Here is a 21,341-nt window from a genome sequence, read left to right on the forward strand (position 1 = left end):
ACTGCATTTTGACTGGTTTTCAAGTAGTATTTTGACTTCTTTAATAGTGACAAAATAAAAACAATTTCTTTGACTTATTGCTGTAGATGCATTTCCAATTGAAATGGGAAGTTTGTGTATCCCTTATTTTTTTTATTGTTTTAGCCAGTAGTATTTTACATTACTTAACTTAAACTACATGTCTAATGATAATCAAAATAATTTCATTCTAGAATGCAAATGATTGGTTAAAATGACTGGGTACAGGATGGCATCAGTGTTTTTTTTGCACAATTTTCCAGAAGAGGAAACGATACATGATGGTTAACTATAAATATATCAGCACAATTCTGCTGTTTCCTCATTCACACGTTCAATTACAGATGAAGTAATTTGAAAAATAATTACTTGTACAAATTAATTGAATGCTTTGAGTTTGTGATAATGGCCAAAATAAAAGATTTTCAGCTGCGTGTATACTGTCCCCCAAGTGAGCCTGGACGCTAGGCTGAATTTCATGGGGTTTGAGGTAAGAATTTAAAAATAGAGTCTACGAGACTGAGACTGTTCTCAAAACTCAGTGAGCTGTCTATCTAGAGACACACGTTCACCCGCATGCGACGCCCACTAAATGCGGTCTAGATAGACAGCTCACTAGTTTTTGAGCACAGCCCGAGAGTTTATCCACTTACGTAACTCAAACCGCGGATACACTCTCTAAAACCCACTTAAAATACTCAGCGTAATGTCACGCGTGAATTTAAAATCAAGCGCCCTTCAAATCAGTGTTTTGATGACGCCTTCAACACGAGCTGTAGAGTTAATAACAGGGATTTCCTGGCGAGGTGAATCTGATCCATCCATCTCACATTAAACACTTCCGGGTATTTCACTAGTCTCAGATGTTGGCATGATTTGGTTTTGAGTGAATCTTTTTCTTTATAACATCAAGCGACGAGAGCGTCTTGAAGTGAGCGTGTTTTTGTTCTTCTTTGATACTTTGTGGCTTTGTTTTATCCAGCCAGATGTGTGCGTGTACATTTGTTTGGCCATGTCCAGATGTTCATGTTGATCTCAGGCAGATTGGTAATCCATGGGATTAAATGCTGCTGCTGCTGCTGCTGTGTGAAGTACTGTATGCTGCATTAACGTGCTCGCCATGAAACGCATCGTTTTCTTTCTGGCGTCTTTATTCCTGACGGAGTGTTCAAGGAGACCCATTAGGGATGTCCTAGACGACGAGTACGGTGAGTTATTGGGAATAATACGAATAGGAATACTTTGAAACAATTATGGATACATTTAAATCGAAAGAGTGTGTTGTTTCGATTACATCATCATAACCTAGTGTGCTTTTTCAAATCCCGTACTGTAGTTTCAGATCTCAGATCCACTTTTTGTCATTGGACTGAATGACTTTCACCAAACATTTTGTGAAGAAGCTCAATTGCAAAGAAGACTTTTTCTTACAAGAGTTTACTGTGGCACCAGACCTTTCACCAAAACCTTTTTAGTTATGTAGTATAGACAGTGGTTGTAAAAACTAAGACAAATCAAATTTGTCTATTTAATTAACCTTTTTTTCTTTCTTTGTCAACGAAAATCGTTGCAAAAGAAGCCAAAGCATCATTGTTTCCCTGTTACGAAAAACAAGCCATGGACTGGAGCTCTGAAGGAGTGGAAGGGATTGACAGTTTCCTAAGATTTCTTGAGAAAAAGTCAGAATTGCGAGATGTACTTAGAGGAAAAAAAAAGTTTCAATTCTGAGATAATATTGAGAAATAATCTGAATTGTGTCACAATTCACACTTTCTCAGAATTGTGATCTTATGACACAATTCAGTATTTCTCACAATTATCTGAGAAATGCAAGTTTACATCTCCCAATTCTCCCTCTGAATTCTGAATTTACATCTCTAAACTTGCAATTCTGACAGAAAAAATTGTGAGAATTGTGAGATGTTAAGAATTGTATTTTATAAACTTGCAATTCTGAGAAAATCACAGATTGTGAGAAATAAAACCAGAATTGTCAGATAAAAGTTGCAATTACTTTTAGATTTTTTTCCATAGTTGAGAGAAACCCATTTTTAGCGATTACGGAGTAAGAGAAACCACAGATACCCCAAGTCCTTCAAACTGCTCCTTGAAACCTGTAATTCCACTTTAAAATGAACTGGTCCTAATTCAGTCATATGTATCGAGTTGTTCACTGTGACTCTTTCAGACCAGCTCAGCTCATTGCTGTCAGACTTTGATGTTCTTCAGCTGTCCAGTCTTCAACAGCATTCGGTCCGCAAGAGAGATGTCCAGTCACAAACACACGCAGAGAGGCTTCTCGGTTTCACTGCGTTACAGAGGTGAATACTCGTCACCCATGTACCAAGAAACACTGTCACCGCCAAGATTAGACCTCAGTCATTTAATAAGCTCTCCTAAATATTTCCCAGGCATTTCAAATTGTACCTGGCAACCAACACAGAGCTCTTCACTCATGACTTTAAGGCTGTGGTAGTAGGAGAAGATGGCACTCAAAAGACGTACGAGGTCCAGAGAGAAAACTTCTTCATCGGTCACGTCATTGGTAACTGCAACTTTATGTATTTTAACGTCTAAAAATTAGGTTCTAGCGAATTTCATTTGCAGTTCACATTGTTTTTTCCCCCTTAATTTCTAGGAGAGGAGAATTCCCGTGTACAAGCGCATATCGGTGTCAATGACTTCACTGCTCATATTCTTACTGATGAAGCCGAATACAATATTGAGGTATTATTATAACACCACAAATCTAATGGTTATGCCACTCAGCGAAGAGAATGCAATAATTGTTAACCCATTCATCTGGTTACTGCAGCCCCTGTGGAGGTTTATCGAAGACTCGCATGATGACCGGCTGCTTGTATATCGCTCTGAGGACATCAGGAACGTGAGCCGGTTGGCGGCTTCAAAAGTGTGCGGCTACATCGGCACAGATGCCTCCGAGATGCTGCCAGAGAGTGTGCGGGCTGCCAGAGCACTAGATGAAGGGGAAGAGGAGGAGGATGGTAAGTCTTTGAGTTAATTTGCATGTTTAACATGTCAAAACTGGTTATTAAATCCTGAAAGCTCATTCTATGGCTCTCTGTCACAACACATCTGGTTTAAATGAGACTTTTCCTGCTCATCTGAGACAGATCTAGACAGTGTAATGCGAGTTGGCACTTTATATAGTTACTTTGTCACCCATGTGTTATGTCTCTCGCCTTCTCATCCCTTTGTCTATTTTTGCCATCTTTTTCACTCCATTGCATCTGTTCCACAGGGCACATGAGAGAGAGAAGACAGACCCCGGACCACAGCAAGAACACCTGCCCTCTGCTGCTTGTGGCCGACTATCGTTTTTTCAAATACATGGGCCGTGAGGAGGAGAGCACCACCCTCAACTACCTGGTAAATAAAAAGTCTTCTGTTTTGATATTGTCATTTTTGCCCTATTCATGAAACACACAAACACATTTCTGCATTAATTGAGCATAAAATCATTCTGATGCAAATGTGCCAGTGCTTATTAGACCAGTGTTTCTCAACCATTCTGACTACAATTTCAAATTTCTAACCGATATAATATTTTTGTGCTTGACATATACTTCCAGTGAAAAGTTTGGGGTTTATAAGATTTTTTTTTAATTAATACTTTTATTTAGCAAGGATGCATTAAATTGCATCAAAAGTGACAGTAAAGACATTTATAATGCTACAAAAGATTTTATTTAAAATAAATGCTTTTCTTTTTAAACTTTCTATTCATCAGAGAATGAAAGAAAAAACGGTTTCCACAAAAAATATTAACAATATTAACTGTTTTCAACATTGATAATAATAAGAAATGTTTTTTGAGCACCAAATCAACATAATAGAATGATTTCTGAAGGATCATGTGACACTGAATGCTGAATGCTGAATTCATAGGAATAAATTACATTTTAATATATATTCAAATAGAAAAGTTATTTTAAATTGTAATAATTTTCCACAATATTTCTGTTTTTACTATTTTTTTTATCAAATAAATGCAGCCTTGGTGAGACTTCTTTTAAAAGCATAAAAAAAAATGTACTGACCCCAAACTTTTGAACAATATTGTAATGAAAATTTTAAAGTAGGTTTAAGTCATTTTGTTGCCCTCTTGGATGTTTGCTGAGGCCCACTTTTTTTCCCCCCCACATTGTCATCTGAGTAGAAGGTTGTATAAAGTTGTTGTCAGCAGATGTCTAACAAATTTGCCTTGGATATGTTTAGATTGAGCTGATTGATCGCGTGGATGACATTTACCGCAATACGTCTTGGGATGAGGAGTATAAAGGTTATGGAGTTCAGATTCAGCAGGTAAGCGTGGTTCTTTGAGGAGAACAAGGTGAAGAACTCCAATGAAATGCTATTTTGGAGCCGGCAACAAGCATTTGTCTCTTTCAGATCATAATTAACCAGGCACCCACAAAAGTATCACTGGGAGGTGCCCACTTCAACATGAAAGGGACTCCTGTGAAGAACAAACAAGTCTGGGACGTCAAGAGGCTCCTGGAGGTGAGCGAGCTGGAACTGTGGGAGTTTCGCAAATGACTGAATTAATGAGAGCGCCCTTTCTGTATTCTGAGCTGTGCTGATTTGAAACGATGAGAGACGCTTCTATTTGAGAGTAAAGAACATTGAGGACTTGTGTATTGTTTCATTATCCATCTCTGTTTTGGCAGAGAACCAGCAAAGAGAAACAACATGCTTTGTAGTTCTAAAACTACGGAGGAGAATTAGCATCTTCCAGCCATTTTGTGTGATTTTTGATTTGAGTAAAATAAGGTCTGTGGGTACAATTATTTAAAGATACTTTTAGGTTTTGTTCTACAACACAGATTACCCATAGTCATACCTCTAATGTGAATTGTAAACGTTGAGTGATTTGAAAAGATACTCTACCATTCAAAAATTTGGGGTTGGTAAAAAAGTCTCTTATACTTACCAAGGCTGCTTTTATTTGATCAAAAATATGTTATAAAACAGTAACAGTGTGAAATATTATTACAATTTAAAATAACGGTTTTAATATATCATTTATTTTAATATTTAATAAAAAAATAATTTATTCCTTTGATGGCAAAGCTGAAATTTCAGCCTCATTCCTGCAGTCTTCAGTGTCACATGATCCTTCTGAAATCATTCTAATATGTTGATTTGGTGCTTAAGAAACATTTCTTATTATTATCAAAGTTGAAAAAAGTTGTGCTGCTTAATCATTTTTGTGGAAACTGTGATACATTTTAGGATGTAAAGAACAGAATTTATTTGAAACTGAAAACATTATTAATGTCTTTACTGTCATGTTTGATCATTTTAATGCATCCTTGCTGAATGGAAGCAAGTTGTTGCTACATAAGTTACAGTGATATTCTGTTTCGTCAAGCATGTAAACTTGCATCCTTGTAGTTTGTAGTCCTTATGTCCTTAAAGGGGTGGTTGATTATGATTTAACTTTTCTAACTTTAGTACTTTAGTTAGTGCTTAATGTTGCTGTTTGGGTATAAACAACATCTGCAAAATTACGACACTCGTATTTCAAAGCAAAGGGAGATATTTTCTTTTAATTAAATCGCTTTATAAGGACTACAACAAACGGCTGATTGGGACTACACAGCATTCCTCCTGGGTTAGTGACATCACTAACCCTAAAATTTACATAAACCCCTCCCTCGGGAGCGCGATTTATAGATTATCAAGACAGAATATGCCAATCAATGAAGATAACTACACTCAAGCAACATAAATTCATCAACTAACCATTCAGAAATGTCGTCTACATGTTGTCACTTCTTCTTGAATCTCTCCATCTTTGTCTGACTCCGGTTTGAACATAAAAGGCTAAAAGTTTTTGAAATTTTCAGTGCATGTCTAATCGAAGCTGCTAAGAACAAGTTGTTGTAGCTCCGCCCTCTGTGCCGGGAGCAGCAGCTCATTTGCTTTTAAAGGGACAGACACAAAAACTCAAAAAGTGACAATTTTAACATGAGTATTTTGAGCTGAAACTTCACATACACACTCTGGGGACATCAAAGACTTATTTTACATCTTGTGAAAAGGGCATTATACCACCCCTTTAAGACATTATTTTGCTTGCAAATAGAAAAGCAAGCCAAAAACAAACAAAATGAACTTGGGGTACCTGATTGGTCCCGAATAAACAGCTGTGCTATAATTGTAGTAAGAATTGTCATTTTGTCTTTCTCCTGCAGCAATTTAGCATTGACATTGCAGATAATGCATCCCAAGTGTGCTTGGCTCATCTGTTCACATATCAGGATTTTGATGAAGGCACGCTCGGCTTGGCTTACGTGGCTCCCTCCAAACCAGGCTTTCCTGGAGGTCTTTGCTCTGAGAGTGAGTGTTATGGATCAATCAATTTGGTCTAACACATTCCCCATGCTTAGACATTTTGTTTTTTGTTGTCATCTGTCTTTCTTAAGAGTGTCCTCCTTCAGGAAATGACAATCGTGCTATATACCTCAACACTGGACTAACCAGCACCAAAAATTATGGAAAAACCATTCTTACCAAGGCAAGTGAAGTCCAAACAAATGTTCTTGTCGTTTTTATTTTAGTAAGCTAATTTTCTGACTATATACCAACAGGAAGCGGATTTGGTTACCACTCATGAGCTTGGCCACAACTTTGGTGCTGTTCATGATCCAGATACTGTGTCGGACTGCGTGCCCAGAGAGGATCAGGGGGGCAAATACGTAATGTACCCCATTGCGGTGAGCGGGGACCACTCTAACAACAAAGTACGTCCTTCGTCGATGTGAATTCAGCTTGGTGTCATTGTTCACAGCGTCACGTGATCAGTTTGTAAGTGTTTTGTTTTGGTGCTCCCCTATAGTTGTTTTCAATCTGCAGCAAGAAATCCATAGTAAAGAGTCTGAAGGCCAAGGCCTCCACTTGCTTCAGAGAGAGGAACAGCAATGTGTGTGGAAACTCACGGGTGGAGGAAGGTGAGGAGTGTGATCCTGGACTGATCCACCTCAACAGCGACCGCTGCTGCACGTCAGACTGCAAACTTCGGCCCAATGTGCAGTGCAGGTACAGCTCCTCCATGTGGCCTCATGATAAAAAATGCTGATGCAGATATGGTGAATTAAAGGGACGGTTCACCCAAAATCTCCTGGGTATATGTCAGTTTCTGTCTTTAATTTTTCTGTGTTTTTTTTCTTGACTCTAGTGACCGAAACAGTGCGTGCTGCAAAGACTGCATGTTTGAGAGGAAGGGCAAGGTGTGTCAGGAGCCAATGAATGCCACTTGCAAGGGAAGGTCTTACTGTACAGGTGAGGCATCAACTAACAAGCTTCAAGTTTACACAACTGAATATACTACTTTGATTCTATATATCTGATCAACATGTTTAGGAATTCAGGTTGAGAACAGTTTTAGGAAGATTTATAGTATTTATTTATATTTTGAATTAACTTGTATTTTTGAATAAACTTATTTGTTTTAGTTAATTGCCCAGGCACAATTTCTCAAGTTTTTTTGTTTTATTTTTTTGTTTTATTTGATTTCAATGACTAAAATTTGATCAATATTAGTTTTTGTTTTTGATTTGGCTTTAGTTAACAGTAACAACACTACTTGTGCAATTATGTTTTATTATAAAAATTTTTTAAAAAATGCTTTTATATAATACTTTTTAATAATACTTTGCATATTTGCTTTTTATGGTACAATAGATTTTTATGGTAAAATATTTTGCAATGTGACATCAATACCCTTATGCAAAAAAATCCAATTCTCATTACTGAAATTCAAAGAAATTATGCTGTATTATATAAATTATGAAATATTTATATATTATGGTTGTCATTTGAGATTGTATGATGATATAATGAGAATCACTTCTGAGGTAAATAGAAGATTTTGGAAGTAAAATATCCGTATGGATTATAGTAATAAGAAATTGGGAAGAAATTGTGCTTAAATGTCATGGAAAACAATGCTGAAATGCTAAGAATCTCATTTTCTTTATGCAAAATTCCTTGCGGATGAGATTTAACTGCATAGCTCTTTGTCCTCACTGAAACTCTATTCTTCTGTGCTTCTTACAGGACTCAGCAGTGCATGCCCTCCTCCAGAGAACGTCCCTAATAAGACCATCTGTGTGGACAATGGGCGGTGTCTGAACGGAGATTGCATCCCATTCTGTGAAGCTGTGAAGAGCCTGCAGTCGTGTGCTTGCAATGGTAAACTGAGCTTCTGATAAAGCTAATACTGTTGGTATATTGCAAGTCTGTTTTGAGGAGACGTGCACTTTTTTACTCTTCCTGTATGTCATTTCCAGAGACGAACAACTCCTGTAAGGTGTGCTGCAAGGATAAGAGCGCTGTGTGCACTCCTTATATTGATGACAAGGGTAACCCCATCTTCCTGCGGAAAGGCAAACCCTGCACTGTGGGCTTTTGTGATGGAGCGGTGAGTGGCAGTGTTCACAACATACACTTATTTACATCATGTAAGACATTTATTGAAGCTGCTGATTAATCGCAGCAGTTCACAAGACGATTGTAAATGGTTTAGGTTCAGTTATTCAAAAATATGTTCTTATTGCTTCCAGGGTAAATGCATGAAACAGGTCCAGGATGTTATTGAGAGATTGTGGGATTTCATTGAGAAGTTGGACATTAATACTTTTGGTAAGTTATCTGTGAACACAGTGATGTCATCTTACTTGAAACCCAATGGAGGATATGAGATCTGTGTATGTGTTCTCAGGGAAGTTCTTGGCAGACAACATTGTTGGCTCAGTGGTGGTCTTCTCACTTCTTTTCTGGATCCCGCTCAGCATTCTGGTCCATTGTGTGGTGAGTCATCTCCACTAACATCTAACAGTTAGTTGTAGCTCTGAAGAAATGTCTGCCACTATAATGGACTGACCTTGAGTTGTATTATGGTCTAAAGGACTGTTTACGGTGAGAGCAAAACAAAAAGTGAAATGAATGTGAAGTTGTTTCTATAGAGCAGAGATGGGGGACTCGAGTCATATGACTTGACTCGAGTCAGACTTAAGTCGCAAATTTTAGGACTTGAGACTTGCTTGACAAATATTAATAAAAGACTTGACTTGACTTTGACTTGATATTCATGACTTGAGACTTGACTCGGACTTGAGGTAAATGACTCGAAATAACTTGTCTTTTTAAAAATAAATATCTGTATTTGAACGCACCGCAACAATCACGTGACGCAGCAGGAACGCGCGCTGTGTGAACAAAAGCCGTGATAATGCAGTGTCGTGGTGATGACGCTGAAGCGCGGGATCGTTCGCCAGCTGTGAAACGGTACGTAATGCGCAAGTTTATGATCGAATCAGAGAAGAAGAAAAAAATGCACAAGCGTGGCAAACTTAAGACGCTGCTAAGACATTACATGTCTTTAGGGGTTGTGTGTGAACGCAATCTCTGATTCCGGGAAATCACTGGCACTGCCAGACTGGCAGTGTGAATGAACCTAAATCAAACGAACCCGGGTCAAATCTTGGGTCACTTTATCCGTGTATTTTCCGGAATCTCTGTGTGAAAGGGGCTTTGGTCACACTCCCTGACAAAGGCTCATTAGCCACAACGCATAGTTGTCCAAGTACTTGTCACCTGATTTTACAATATTAAAGCCATGATGAAATAAAGGCTTTCTATATATTTTTTATAATATTCGAGTGCCTTTGGGTTAATGATTTTTTTAATGATCTGAATAATCCCTTACATACAAAAGCACAGAGAAAAAATATTTTCTTGAAAATGAAAATGAAAATCGGGTTAAAATATGTTAAAATATGCCATATTCCAGTTTTTCTTACCCGCATGCATCCCTTTGTACTGTCTAGTTATATGCTACCAATATAGTCTGCTATGATCCCAGGGTTGACTTGAATGTTAAAAGAAATATAAAAAACATGTAACTGTAATTTAATAATAATTAATAATGCATTGGTACAGTCTACCGTTCTCTGGGATTTGTTTTCATGATAATCGAATGTAAAGAGTTTTATCTCTAAAAACTGTTTAGCTTATAACGCTAGTATATAGGGCATAGAGTAAGTAAAAAGAAATCGCTAGTTAATACCACTAAAAGATTGTAAAAAGACACCTACACACAAAGAAAAAAAACATACAGACTTTCGAACCGAACCATGCATACACAAATACACAAAACAAAAATTCAAACTTGCAAGCACAACCATGCACACATGCAAACAAACAATACACTCTTCACTCATACACACGCACACACATTCACTCACAAATATTAATGAATCAATCACACTCAATCAAATCACCTCTCTCTCTCTCTCTCTCTCTCTCACACACACACACACACAGTCAAACACAACCATGGACATGCAAACAATACACTTTTCACACATACACATGCACACACATTCATTCACAAATATTAATAAATCCCTCACTCACACAGATTAATAATGTACAATAGTCAATCCACCTGATTGACAGGTGTAAGTTTTGTGTCAATTCAATTATTACTGTTTTTTTCTTGTTATTCTTTTGTTAAAAAGGAAAGATCTAACTTGTTGGGATGTGTTCATGTTCCATAAAGGGGATGCCAGTTTGAAGAATGCCATTTGGTGGCATAGGAACCATTATACTTGAATTGTGAATTGTTTAATACCTTTTAATGGTCTTCTGCAATGTTTGAGGCATATTTATTTTTCATGCTTTAATGTTGGCCTAATTTGAATTTCAGTTACATTTACATTTTAGGCTATGTAGTTTGAAATTTTTTAATTTTATTTAATTTTATTTTTTTTATTGTAGTAACCACTCAGCTGTATGTGGAAATGCATATTTAAAAAAAAAATGTTGCAAATAAAACCATAGTCCACAGCTTATGTAGTTTTAACTTATTTTAATATATAAATTCAGTGAAATCATCAAACGTTTGTATGACTTGCCAGTGACTTGTGACCCAAGCTACGACTTGACTTGACTTGCTTGACATAAAGCAGTGACTTGACTTGACTTGACTTGCTTTTCACAAAATTGACTCGGACTTGCTTGAGACTTGAAGGTTAAGACTTGAGACTTGCTTGTGACTTGCACATGTGTGACTTACTCCCACCTCTGCTATAGAGAAACAACTATTCACACCAAGAGCAAAAAAGATAAATGAATCGCAGACAAAACATTTATTTACACCAAGAGCAAAACAAAAAAGTTAAATGAATCAGACGAAATGCCTATTTAGACAAAAGAGTAAAACAAAAAATTCTGTGAATCACAGACGAAGAGCACAAGAGCACAAAAAATATTTTCTATCATAGGCCAAAGGTTTATTCACACTAAGATCGAAACTAAACAACACTCTTAGAAGAGTCATTCAGGTTCTTACAAGACAATCCATTTGATGATGTATCTTGTCTCTTTTGTCTTTAGGATAAAAAACTTGACCAGCAATATGAATTTAACACAAAGTCACTCTTCTACCCCAGTGTAAGTACAAATCAGAACACAGAAAAAGTAATTTTTCTTTTGATAATAGGAAGCATAACAAATGCCTGACTGTGTTTATGTGCTGTCCCAGAATGCAGAGCTGCTGAGCAGTCTAGAATCAGCCTCAGTGCGGATCTTCAAACCATCATCCTCGGGCTCCTCTGCGGTGCCACGCTTTCAGGCGTCTGAACCCTTGCAGACCAGCACGCCACCGGTCTCGATCTCCCAGGTGGCTCCAGCCTTAACCCCAACCCCGTGCCCTCACTCCACCATGGAGCACCAACGCATGGCCACCATCCAAGAAGATCCCAGCTATGATTCCCACCTGGATGAACTAGCCCTGGGAGAGGACTTCCCTACCTCCGGCACAGTGTCGCGCTCCTTTGATGATCTGACGGACAACCGAGAGAATGCCATGTCCTTCAGGGTAAAGAGACATGCACAAAATAACAGCAAGGAGACTGAATGTTAAGAGTGCGACTGTATAGAAATTGTAAGGGAATATGATCGGGAATGCTCAAAGCTGAGCAGAACAAGCATTACATATGCGCTGAAATGCAATGTGCCTGCCGCTCAAGTATTGAAAAAAACTAAAACAGAATGCAGTGTTTTAAAGGCATAGTTCACAGAAAATTCACCCTCATGTCGTTCCAAACCTGTATGACTGGCTGACTTCTGTGGAGCTCAGAAGGAGATAATCTTGATGATGTGTTGGTCTCTTTCCCCGAGTAATTACAAAGCACACAAAAGCACAAATAAAGTACGCTAAAAGTGATTCATATGACTTGTGCCCAATATTCCAAGTCTTACGATAAGATTGTGAGGAACAGACAAATATTTCTTCTCCTTAAAGCTACACGGTGTAATTTTTTAAGTTGATTCTTAGCAAAAAACACTTTGATCTTTCAAAATGATATGTGCTCATTAATGTGTAATTACTTCTACCAACTAATCAAGTATTCTCGTAAGCGTAGAATCTGCCATTTAGAGCGAGTCGCTCGAATGGCGGCATCCATGTTGCGCCTCCATCTTGAAAATACATTAGCCAAAGAGGGACATACCTGGAAATTCAAGCTTCGCCTTTCGCGGTTTTACACTCAGTGGCACCGTGACGAATGCGAGGGGGAGATTACTCGCGACTGCCGGCAGATTTGAAATAATACGGCCACCGTAGGAGTTAAAACACCCTCGGAATGGGAGGGGCTAGAAAGTAATATTCAGTTGGTAGTCATAAACAATTTCACCGCTAGATGGGAGAAAATCCTACACAGTGTAGCTTTAAACCAAGTCCCTGCCCTAAATTTTTACTCTGATGTATGGTACAATATGGAATAAAATATCTATTACTACTTCTCGTACATCTCAATTTTAGTTGCTGCAACCGGAGTTTTAATTGTCGAGTTGAACTTCAGTCCGATTCCTGAACAAATCATTGAGACTGATTTTGTGCACGAGAAGAACCATGCTTTTAAGGAGCAGATTCAGAAGAGACAAAGTCTTACATGTTTGGAAAGACATGAGTGTGATTAAAAGAGGACAGAATGTTCATTTTTGGGTGAACTATCCCTTTAAGAGCACTGGTCTTTTATAAAGCAACAGATGGCACAAATCATTCAGTGTCTAGGCATTACATGGGAATTCAATGTTGTTAATCCTGTTAGGATTATTGCAATATGCATATTTTTACACACGCACACTGGATCTCAACAGAGTAATCTACACGTGACCAGCTTCATTGTTAAATCTTAACTACCCAATACCAAGATGTTTACAGGTCTGTTTTTGTCAAAGGGATTGAGCTAATGCTAACAGATCTTGAAAACCATTAACTGTTATATTTTAGTTGATATTTTACTTGTATGTGCTCTCACACACCAGCAAATTATGTTTTGTAACCTCTATAGAGCACAATCTTGTGTTCTTGCTTTTTATTGTTTGCAAAAGACAATCGGATTTTTTAGAGGCACTTTTTTTTGCTTTCATTTGTACTGTTCTTGAATGTAACATGTTACAGTAATTTAAACAGTTATACCAGCAGACATTATCCCCTGGTTTCCCAGATAAGGCTTAAGCCTAGTCCCAGACTAAAAGGCATGTTTAAGCTGTTTTAACTGAAAGCAACTTGCACTGACATATCTTAAAATATACGTGTGGTTTGGTATATGAGAACGCTTTTGGCTCATTGGCTTTTTATGAAATACCAAAGTCACTAGTTAAATGAAAAGACAGGCAATCAGTTTTATCTCTCCACGTTATTATACTTTTCTGCGACACAATGTCCATGACTGTAACTGTATGCAAGAATATGTTTCTTGCAGCTGCTCCCTTAAGAATGTACTGATGTTGAACACTGCTCTGAGATCAGTATCCAAAGTGCCTTGTATTTGTTTTTTTATTCATCTTGTGAAAAAGTATTTTACTCCCATGTGTTTTGCAATGTAATCTACAGGAAAACTCAAAAAGGGAGTGTGACGATGTCATTTATTGGTGGGTAAACAGTCATCTTTTTCAGAATTTTGCTCGTAACTGTAATCGTCTTTTGGGAATATATTTGTGTGTTGATCTTGTAGAATACCAAGCATTCTTGTGTCATTTCTAAGTAGGAGATCTTATTACGTGACTTTACCCTGAAAACGTGGTTTATTTTTATTATCGGGTGTGAAATCCTTTTTTCATGTTAAGAAATGTGCCCATAATAATCTGCATGATTCCCAGAAACGTTGTGATGGGTCAAGAGAGAAAGTATTGAATGTTAAGACAGTGTTTTGTATCTGTGTTAGATTTGTATAACTTAATAGTTTTTGACTTGGTGTTTTGCAAGCTTTCATTTTTAAATAAAACATCACCCTTAATGTGAAGTGTGTATTGAAATTCAAGCTCAAATTCACTCAAAAACCTCTTTTATTAAATCAATACACTGATCTTAAACATAAAATGTCAGATACAAAAAAAAAAAAAGACGACAAAAACAATTAAATGATCACAACATAATGTATATTTAACTAGTGGAACTAAAAAACAGTGACTCCTGAATGCACATACGTATCAACATCTATCTTTAACTGGTATCCGTTCGGTTTTAATGGCAATTCAATCCTTTGAAGTGCTTTGGCCAGTCCAACATCTGGTGTCTTCAGTCTGGTTTAAGTAGTTCAAGTTAGATGGTCTAATAACAAAAGTTCTTGAGGTAAATTAAGAGCCTGATAGTAGGCAGATGGGAATTGGCGATCTCACATGACAGGGTTCATGGCTTCATACAGCCTCTGCACAGCGAGCTCCACCATTTCTCTGAGAGAATCATCTTCAGAATCAGCTTCCTCATACTCCACGGTCTGAACACAAACATAAGAATCCCAATATTTCAGTTTCCATAAAACTTAGGTGCGTACACTTCACAGAGTCTGATACTTACTCGGGTTTCCAGGTTGATGTAGGCAGTCTTCTCATCTACACTTATAGCGAGACAGTTCTTGTCTTTAAAGTCGACACACTCCTCTCCAAACATGTCTCTGCAGATCGTGGCAGAAAAAGAATTTAGTTCATCATAAATATCACTGCCGGTTAGCGGAGGGCTGTGAAGATGAACTTACTGGAACATTTTCAGTAATCTGGTCTGGTAAACATCCACATCCATCTTCTTTTCTTGGGGCTGAACAACTAAGATGAAGAAATAAAAAAAAATAAAAAAAGATATTGGTGTAAATAAGACTTACAGTTTATTAAAATTTGCAAGCAGAAAGTGAAAAAGAGGTAGAAGCAAAGATGGAAGAAAAAACAAACAAGGAAGAAAGCAAGTAATAACCTGTAATAAATAGAAAGGAAGGAAAGAAAGAAGTAAAAAAGGAAGGATTAAAGATAATGTGGGAAATAAAGGAAGGAAAAAGGTAGCAAGAAAAAATGAGAAAGGTAACAAATCAAAGAAAGAAACTAGAATTAAGGAAGGAAGGAAGGAAGGAAGATAAAGTAAGCAAGCAAGAAAGGAAGCAAGGTAAAAACAATAATGAAAAAGGAATAATAGACAGAAGGAAGGAAGGAATAAAGATAAAAAGGTGGGAAATAAAGGAAGATAACAGTATAGAAAAAGGAAAGGAAGCAAGCAAGCAGAGGAAAGAAAGAAAAAGGAATTTCAAAGAAACAAGAATTAAGGAAGGAGTGAAGGAAGGAAAAGGAAGGGAAAGAAAGGAAGGAAGAACATGAAAGGAAAGAATAAAGATAAAAGTGGGAAATACAGGAAGATAAAAATAATAAGGAAGAGAAGAAAGCAAGAAATGAAGAAATAAAAGAAAGAACTGTCTCTCTAGAAGTCTTTGAGCTGTTCACCTTTCTGAGCTTTAGGGTTTGACTGCACCTCCAGCACCACTGTGGTGACGGCATCAGCGTACATGTCATTCAGAGGGTTGGCAAACCACTGGTGGAAGAACACCACAGACACACAATTAACAATACCAGTCACTCCTGTTGCCATAGTTACACCGGTGCATCAATGACTGCGGTGCCGCCCTACCTCCAACACGACCAAGTTTTGATCATGAACCACTGTGATACTGTTAAACACTCTTAGTGTGCTCTTCTCTGACGTCTCAATCTCCTCCACATCACCTGTAACACACACACACACACACACACAATGAGCGCCACATTTAAACACGAGACACACACACACACACACACACACACACACACACACACACACACACACACACACACTCACCTGTCAGGTGGCGTAGTTGATTCAAAAGCAAGGGAAAGGGGCCAGTGAAGGGAATGGCTTGAGTCTGTTTCACTGTGCTCATGGCCAGCTCAGTGTAATCTGCATCATTAACAACAAAGAAAAAGCGTGAGAAGCGAACACACACAAACACACACATGAAACACCTGAACCGATCACAAACACCAACTCACTGGAGAGGTCAGAGGGGGAGAGGATGTGATAACTGAAGTTCTTTTTCACCAGGATGCCAGAGACCCTCTGACCTTGTGCACACTTCTTATCCGCAAGAGAGCCCATCACCTTCAGATACCACACACAAAAACATTCAGTAACAAAATGATAAAAGGACAGTTCAAACCGTTGATGATCCATCATAGAGATGAACGATTCATAATAAGACTTAACTGTGCAGTGTATTTGTAATATGATTATTTTTGTAACTTTTTTGAATTTTTAGCACAACAGCATACCATTTAAACAAGTTCTAGTGTAAAAGAAAGAAAGAAAGAATGACAGACAGAATGAGAAAAGAAAGAACAAAAAGACAGAGACAGAAAGAAAAAGACAAAGAACAAAAGAAAAAGAAAGAAATAACAAAAGACAGACAGAAAGAAGGAAAGAAAGAAAGAGAACAAAGACAGAAAGTGAAAAAACAAAAAGACAGAAAGTGAAAAAACAAAAAGACAGAAAGTGAAAGAACAAAAGACAGAAAAAAGGGAAAAAAGACAGACAAAGAAAAATAACAAAGAAAGAAAAAAGACAGAAAGACAGAACAAAGACAGACAGAAAGAAAAAAGACAGAAAAATAACAAAAAGGAAAAAGAAAGAAAGAAAGAAAGAAAGAAAGAAAGAAAGAAAGAAAGAAAGAAAGAAAGAAAGAATGGATGGATGGATCATCCGGATGGATCTGATGAAGCACTTTACTAGGCAGAAGAAATGTTTGTGATTATTATCATTATTAATAATCTGAATGATTTATTGACCACTGATGAGAAAGACAGCCATTAACCCAGGTAAAGCAGTGTCTCTCTGACACAGCCCTACAGTAACGGTCTCTAACTGAGCAGAAGAGGAAGAACCTGGACCAATGAGAGCTGCAGTCTCACCTTAGCCAGTTTCTCTCCTCTGAAGTTCAGCGTGACGGCCTCAGTGTTACGAGGGTTGTGCACCTCGATGTGAACCTCGTCGTTGTCCTCGTACTCTCGAATCAGGGCGGCTTTCAATCGAGCCATCTCGTTCTGCTCTCCATGAACCAGGATCTGAAACCCACAGTAATAACATGACACCTGACCTCCAACCTGACCACCCATCTCAGGACACAACCACTCACCACGTGAGGAGGTTTCAGAGCTCGGATGAACTCGCTGGTCTGCTGGTAATCCGTGTGAGCAGAGAAGGAGATGTAGTCCACGGACATCTTCAGAGGAAGCTTCTGTCCTGACATGGTGGTGATCTCCTCCGGCTCAGACATGATATGCTGCACAGAAAACAGTGTGAGGAGAGTTCGATCACGCCCAAAGAAACCCGACGCTGAAGATCGGAGATTCACCTTGGCGAGAGTTCCTTCCACGCAATAACCGGCGATGATGACGCCGTTTCTCTTGTCAGTGCACCAACTCTCGAAAAGCTCTCTGGAGAGACCGCTCTGCATCATACCTGGAGATGCCATCACCACACTAGGGCCGATGTCATCGAAGTGGTCCATGCTCTGGAGGACAGCAAATTATGAAACTTGTATATCATAAAAATGGACAAAAATACCACGGTTCTACTTCAATTCTGGGCGGTTTTGAAGATGCTTACCTTGAGATTGCTGATGTGCTTGAAGACAAAAGGGTTGTTAATGTTGATGGCCTTGCGGATCTTGTCGTTCATGGCGTTCACGTAGGTTTGGTACACGGCCATGCACTTCTTAGCCAGGGAGGAGGCATAGTAGATAGGAATGTCATGGAGTTCAGGGTGATTCTGCCAGTACTCATCTGAAATAGAGGACACGCAGGACGTCAGTGAGGCATTGTTGGTTGATGATGCGGCTGAGAGTCTACTCTAAACTGCTGAGGTTTACCCAGAATGAGTAGCAGCTCCTGGGCCCGACCCAAGGCAAACACAGGGATGAGACAGCGGCCCTCGCGGTTCACTATGTCATGGACCGTGTTACAGAAACGAGCCTCTCTCTCCTCTCTCTTCTCATGGATGTGTGTGCCATATGTAGACTCCTACAAGCACAAGGAGAAGGAGAAATTGATGTGTAAAAACTGGCTAGTGCTGTAGTCTTTTGTTAGAAGATTATATACACATGCTTTTATGGGTTGCAAACTTAAGTGTTTCGTTTTCTGTGTATTAAATGCATTGAATATTGTTTTTGACATTTTTTGCTGATTTTAATGTCCAAAAAGTATTTTTTTCTTCAAAAAGTGTAATTATGAATTCCCATTACATTAGTGTTAATAGGGTAAATAAATATTGTATAATTTTCAACCATTATTGCACAAATAATAAAAAACATTAATTATGATTATTTTATAATGTAATATATATATTTTTTTGTAATGTATATATATTTTTTTGTGTGTGTGTGTGCAGTCAAATCGATTAATCGCATCTAACATAAAAGTTTGTGTTGACAGTGTGTATATATATCTTATTTAATTTATATATATATATATATATCATACGTATGTCTGTGTCTGTCTGTGTATATATGCACCCACATATATGTATATAAATATATATATGTGTGTGTGTGTGTGTATATATATATATATATATTATACATTTAATAATATATACACACACATATATTATGTAAACAAACTTTTACGTTAGATGCAATTAATCGCATAGCACTAATATATACACACACACAGACACACATATATATATGAAGAGTTCAGATGCAAAAGCCTCTAAGTGCCATCTGAAATTTCCTTCTAGAATGATCATTTTTATTAAGCTTGTATGTTCATGTTCAGTTATTTCACTTTAATGGCAATGAAAATTACCTATTAATTGTCATTAAAGTGAAATTCCTGAACTTAAACGTACAAGCTTGAAAAAAAGTATCATTCTAGAAGGAAATTTCAGATGGCACTTAGAGGCTTTTGCATCTGAACTCTTCATATATATATATATATATATACATAAAAAAATAACTTTAAATATATATACATATATATATATATATATATATACATATACATACATATACATATATATATATACTTTTGGTATATAAAACTGTGTTAAATAATATATCTATAAATATATATAAAAAAGATATATTTTAAATATTAAATTTTTTATATTTTATATTATTATAAAAGTTTTATGTAACATATTTTTATAAAATGTCAAACATACATTACAAAAAATAAATTTTATTATATATATATATATATATATATATAATAAAATTGATTTTTTGTAATGTATGTTTGACATTTTATAAAAATATGTTACATAAAACTTTTATTTTACTGGTGGGAACAGATAAAAATCCACATTGTTGAGCCCTGGAGAAAGAAATCATATTTCAAGCATAAACAATAGTACATACTGTGATGAGAATGTCTGGTTTTACGCTGGGAATCTCAGCTGCCATGAGATGTCTGTCTTCTTGACGTGAGAAATCTCCTGTGTACAGTAGCTGAAGACAATGACCGTGATCAATATCAGAAACTGTGTGAAGGTAAGAGAGCAGGTTTGAATGAATAAACTACACCTACCTTCACTCCTGCAATCTCAATCATGAACATGGCTGCTCCCAGAACATGACCCGCATGATAGCACCAAAACTTGATGCCCGCCACCTCTTTCACTTCATGGAAGTTGATGGTCTCGATCTTGTCCATGCTTTCTTCTAAATCGGTCTCGGTGTACAGCATGTCATCCGCTGAGATGTTGCTACAGACACAAGGAAACAAGAGGATATGTTAGAGAGCTGGATCTTTATAAAACTTTCATTTATAAAACCTTTTCAAGAGCTTTAGTGTACCTGACTTTCACATAGTCTGAAAGCAACCAGCGGTAAATGGCTTTGGTGGCATGAGTCATGAAAGTCCTCCCTTTGAAACTTGTCTTTTGTAGAAACCATGGCAAGGCTCCACAATGATCCAAGTGAAAACTGGCAGAGAAAAAGAGGTCAGCAGAATTTTCAATGTCACTGACCCGATGTCTTTCGTTCAAAGAATGGGACTCACTGGCTGATGAGGAGCAGGTCAATCTCAGCTGGGTCTATCAAATCAATGTAAGGCAATGCATCCATGCCCTCCAATCCAGGGTGGATGCCACAGTCCAGCTGCAAAGACACGGCATGTCAGAAAACATCGGTCAAATCCATCAAAAGTAGGATAAACAGCAAAACTGTGCTTACCATGATTTTACGGCCCTTGAACTCTAGGATGATACAAGACCTGCCCACCTCTTGACCAGCTCCTCTGTTTAAACACCACAGTAAAAAAGATTAATAGTTACAAGGCCTACTCAGGAAAAGGATTAACACAGATGACAATCAATCTCACTTTGGTCCTGTTAGGTATGATGTTTATCATTTTAAAACTGTAAGACAAACAATCAACAAAACATTTGGCGCGGAACAGAACTTCACTTAGAACAGTCTGAGTCTGAATGAAGTGAACTCACAGTGGTCTTATGAGAAGCTGGTCGCTTTCTTCTGCAGGCACTGATACATCCGCTTTACGTTTTGTAGCCATGCTTGTAACGTTTTTTTTAATACTTAAATAAAATTAGTTATTCCATAATCATCGATACTTCTAATAATAAAATACAACGATCATACGCAGCAGCATTGAGAACCTGTGGACATGAGACAAGTACTTCCGGTGTAGCCACGAGTCAAAATAAAAGTCTTAGGTGACAATAAAGAAACATAATAAAGGTTATAAATCAGATAGTTAAATAATTTATCAAATTATACTGAAAAGCATACTCAATTTTGGATAGGCAAAAAAAATATTTTCGAAGTAACACACACACACACACACACACACACACACACACACACACACACACACACACACGCAAACACGATTTCTAAATATTTTTAACGCATTAAACTGAGAAAGAAAGAAAGAAAGAAAGAAAGAAAGAAAGAAAGAAAGAAAGAAAG

At 37.5% G+C, this 21,341-nt stretch overlaps 2 protein-coding genes across 4 annotated transcripts; one reads left to right on the forward strand and one right to left on the reverse strand.

The window, feature by feature from the left end:
• Positions 1 to 83: 83 nt before the first annotated feature.
• adam17b (ADAM metallopeptidase domain 17b) lies at positions 84 to 14,360 on the forward strand. 3 transcript variants are annotated; one of them, XM_082147485.1, is made up of 20 exons: positions 84 to 508; positions 1,058 to 1,226; positions 2,207 to 2,339; positions 2,430 to 2,563; positions 2,657 to 2,745; positions 2,834 to 3,023; positions 3,281 to 3,408; positions 4,258 to 4,344; positions 4,432 to 4,542; positions 6,240 to 6,384; positions 6,471 to 6,566; positions 6,640 to 6,788; positions 6,884 to 7,083; positions 7,223 to 7,326; positions 8,104 to 8,238; positions 8,337 to 8,467; positions 8,610 to 8,688; positions 8,768 to 8,856; positions 11,446 to 11,502; positions 11,594 to 14,360. In XM_082147485.1, exons 2-20 carry the CDS (start codon positions 1,139 to 1,141, stop codon positions 11,972 to 11,974), a joined length of 2,526 nt encoding a protein of 841 aa, XP_082003611.1. In that variant the 5' UTR covers positions 84 to 508; positions 1,058 to 1,138; the 3' UTR covers positions 11,975 to 14,360. The 3 variants fall into 3 exon arrangements, with proteins under 3 accessions (XP_082003611.1, XP_082003612.1, XP_082003610.1); XM_082147484.1 differs by lacking the exon at positions 84 to 508 and adding an exon at positions 565 to 949; XM_082147486.1 differs by lacking the exon at positions 84 to 508 and having other exon boundaries at positions 563 to 1,226; positions 6,486 to 6,566.
• Positions 14,361 to 14,385: 25 nt separating this feature from the next.
• Positions 14,386 to 21,067, reverse strand: cpsf3 (cleavage and polyadenylation specific factor 3). Its single transcript, XM_082147487.1, has 18 exons — positions 20,855 to 21,067; positions 20,586 to 20,649; positions 20,413 to 20,510; positions 20,208 to 20,336; positions 19,939 to 20,116; positions 19,770 to 19,859; positions 18,279 to 18,429; positions 18,017 to 18,192; positions 17,763 to 17,921; positions 17,544 to 17,690; positions 17,320 to 17,472; positions 16,405 to 16,513; positions 16,214 to 16,312; positions 16,007 to 16,101; positions 15,823 to 15,910; positions 15,093 to 15,159; positions 14,915 to 15,011; positions 14,386 to 14,834 (listed from the first exon to the last, which is right to left on the reverse strand). Exons 1-18 carry the CDS (start codon positions 20,923 to 20,925, stop codon positions 14,733 to 14,735), a joined length of 2,073 nt encoding a protein of 690 aa, XP_082003613.1. The 5' UTR covers positions 20,926 to 21,067; the 3' UTR covers positions 14,386 to 14,732.
• Between the last annotated feature and the right edge of the window lie 274 nt (positions 21,068 to 21,341).

The sequence above is a fragment of the Leuciscus leuciscus genome (genome assembly GCF_965113295.1).
Source record: "Leuciscus leuciscus genome assembly, chromosome: 19".
NCBI lineage: Eukaryota > Metazoa > Chordata > Actinopteri > Cypriniformes > Leuciscidae > Leuciscus > Leuciscus leuciscus.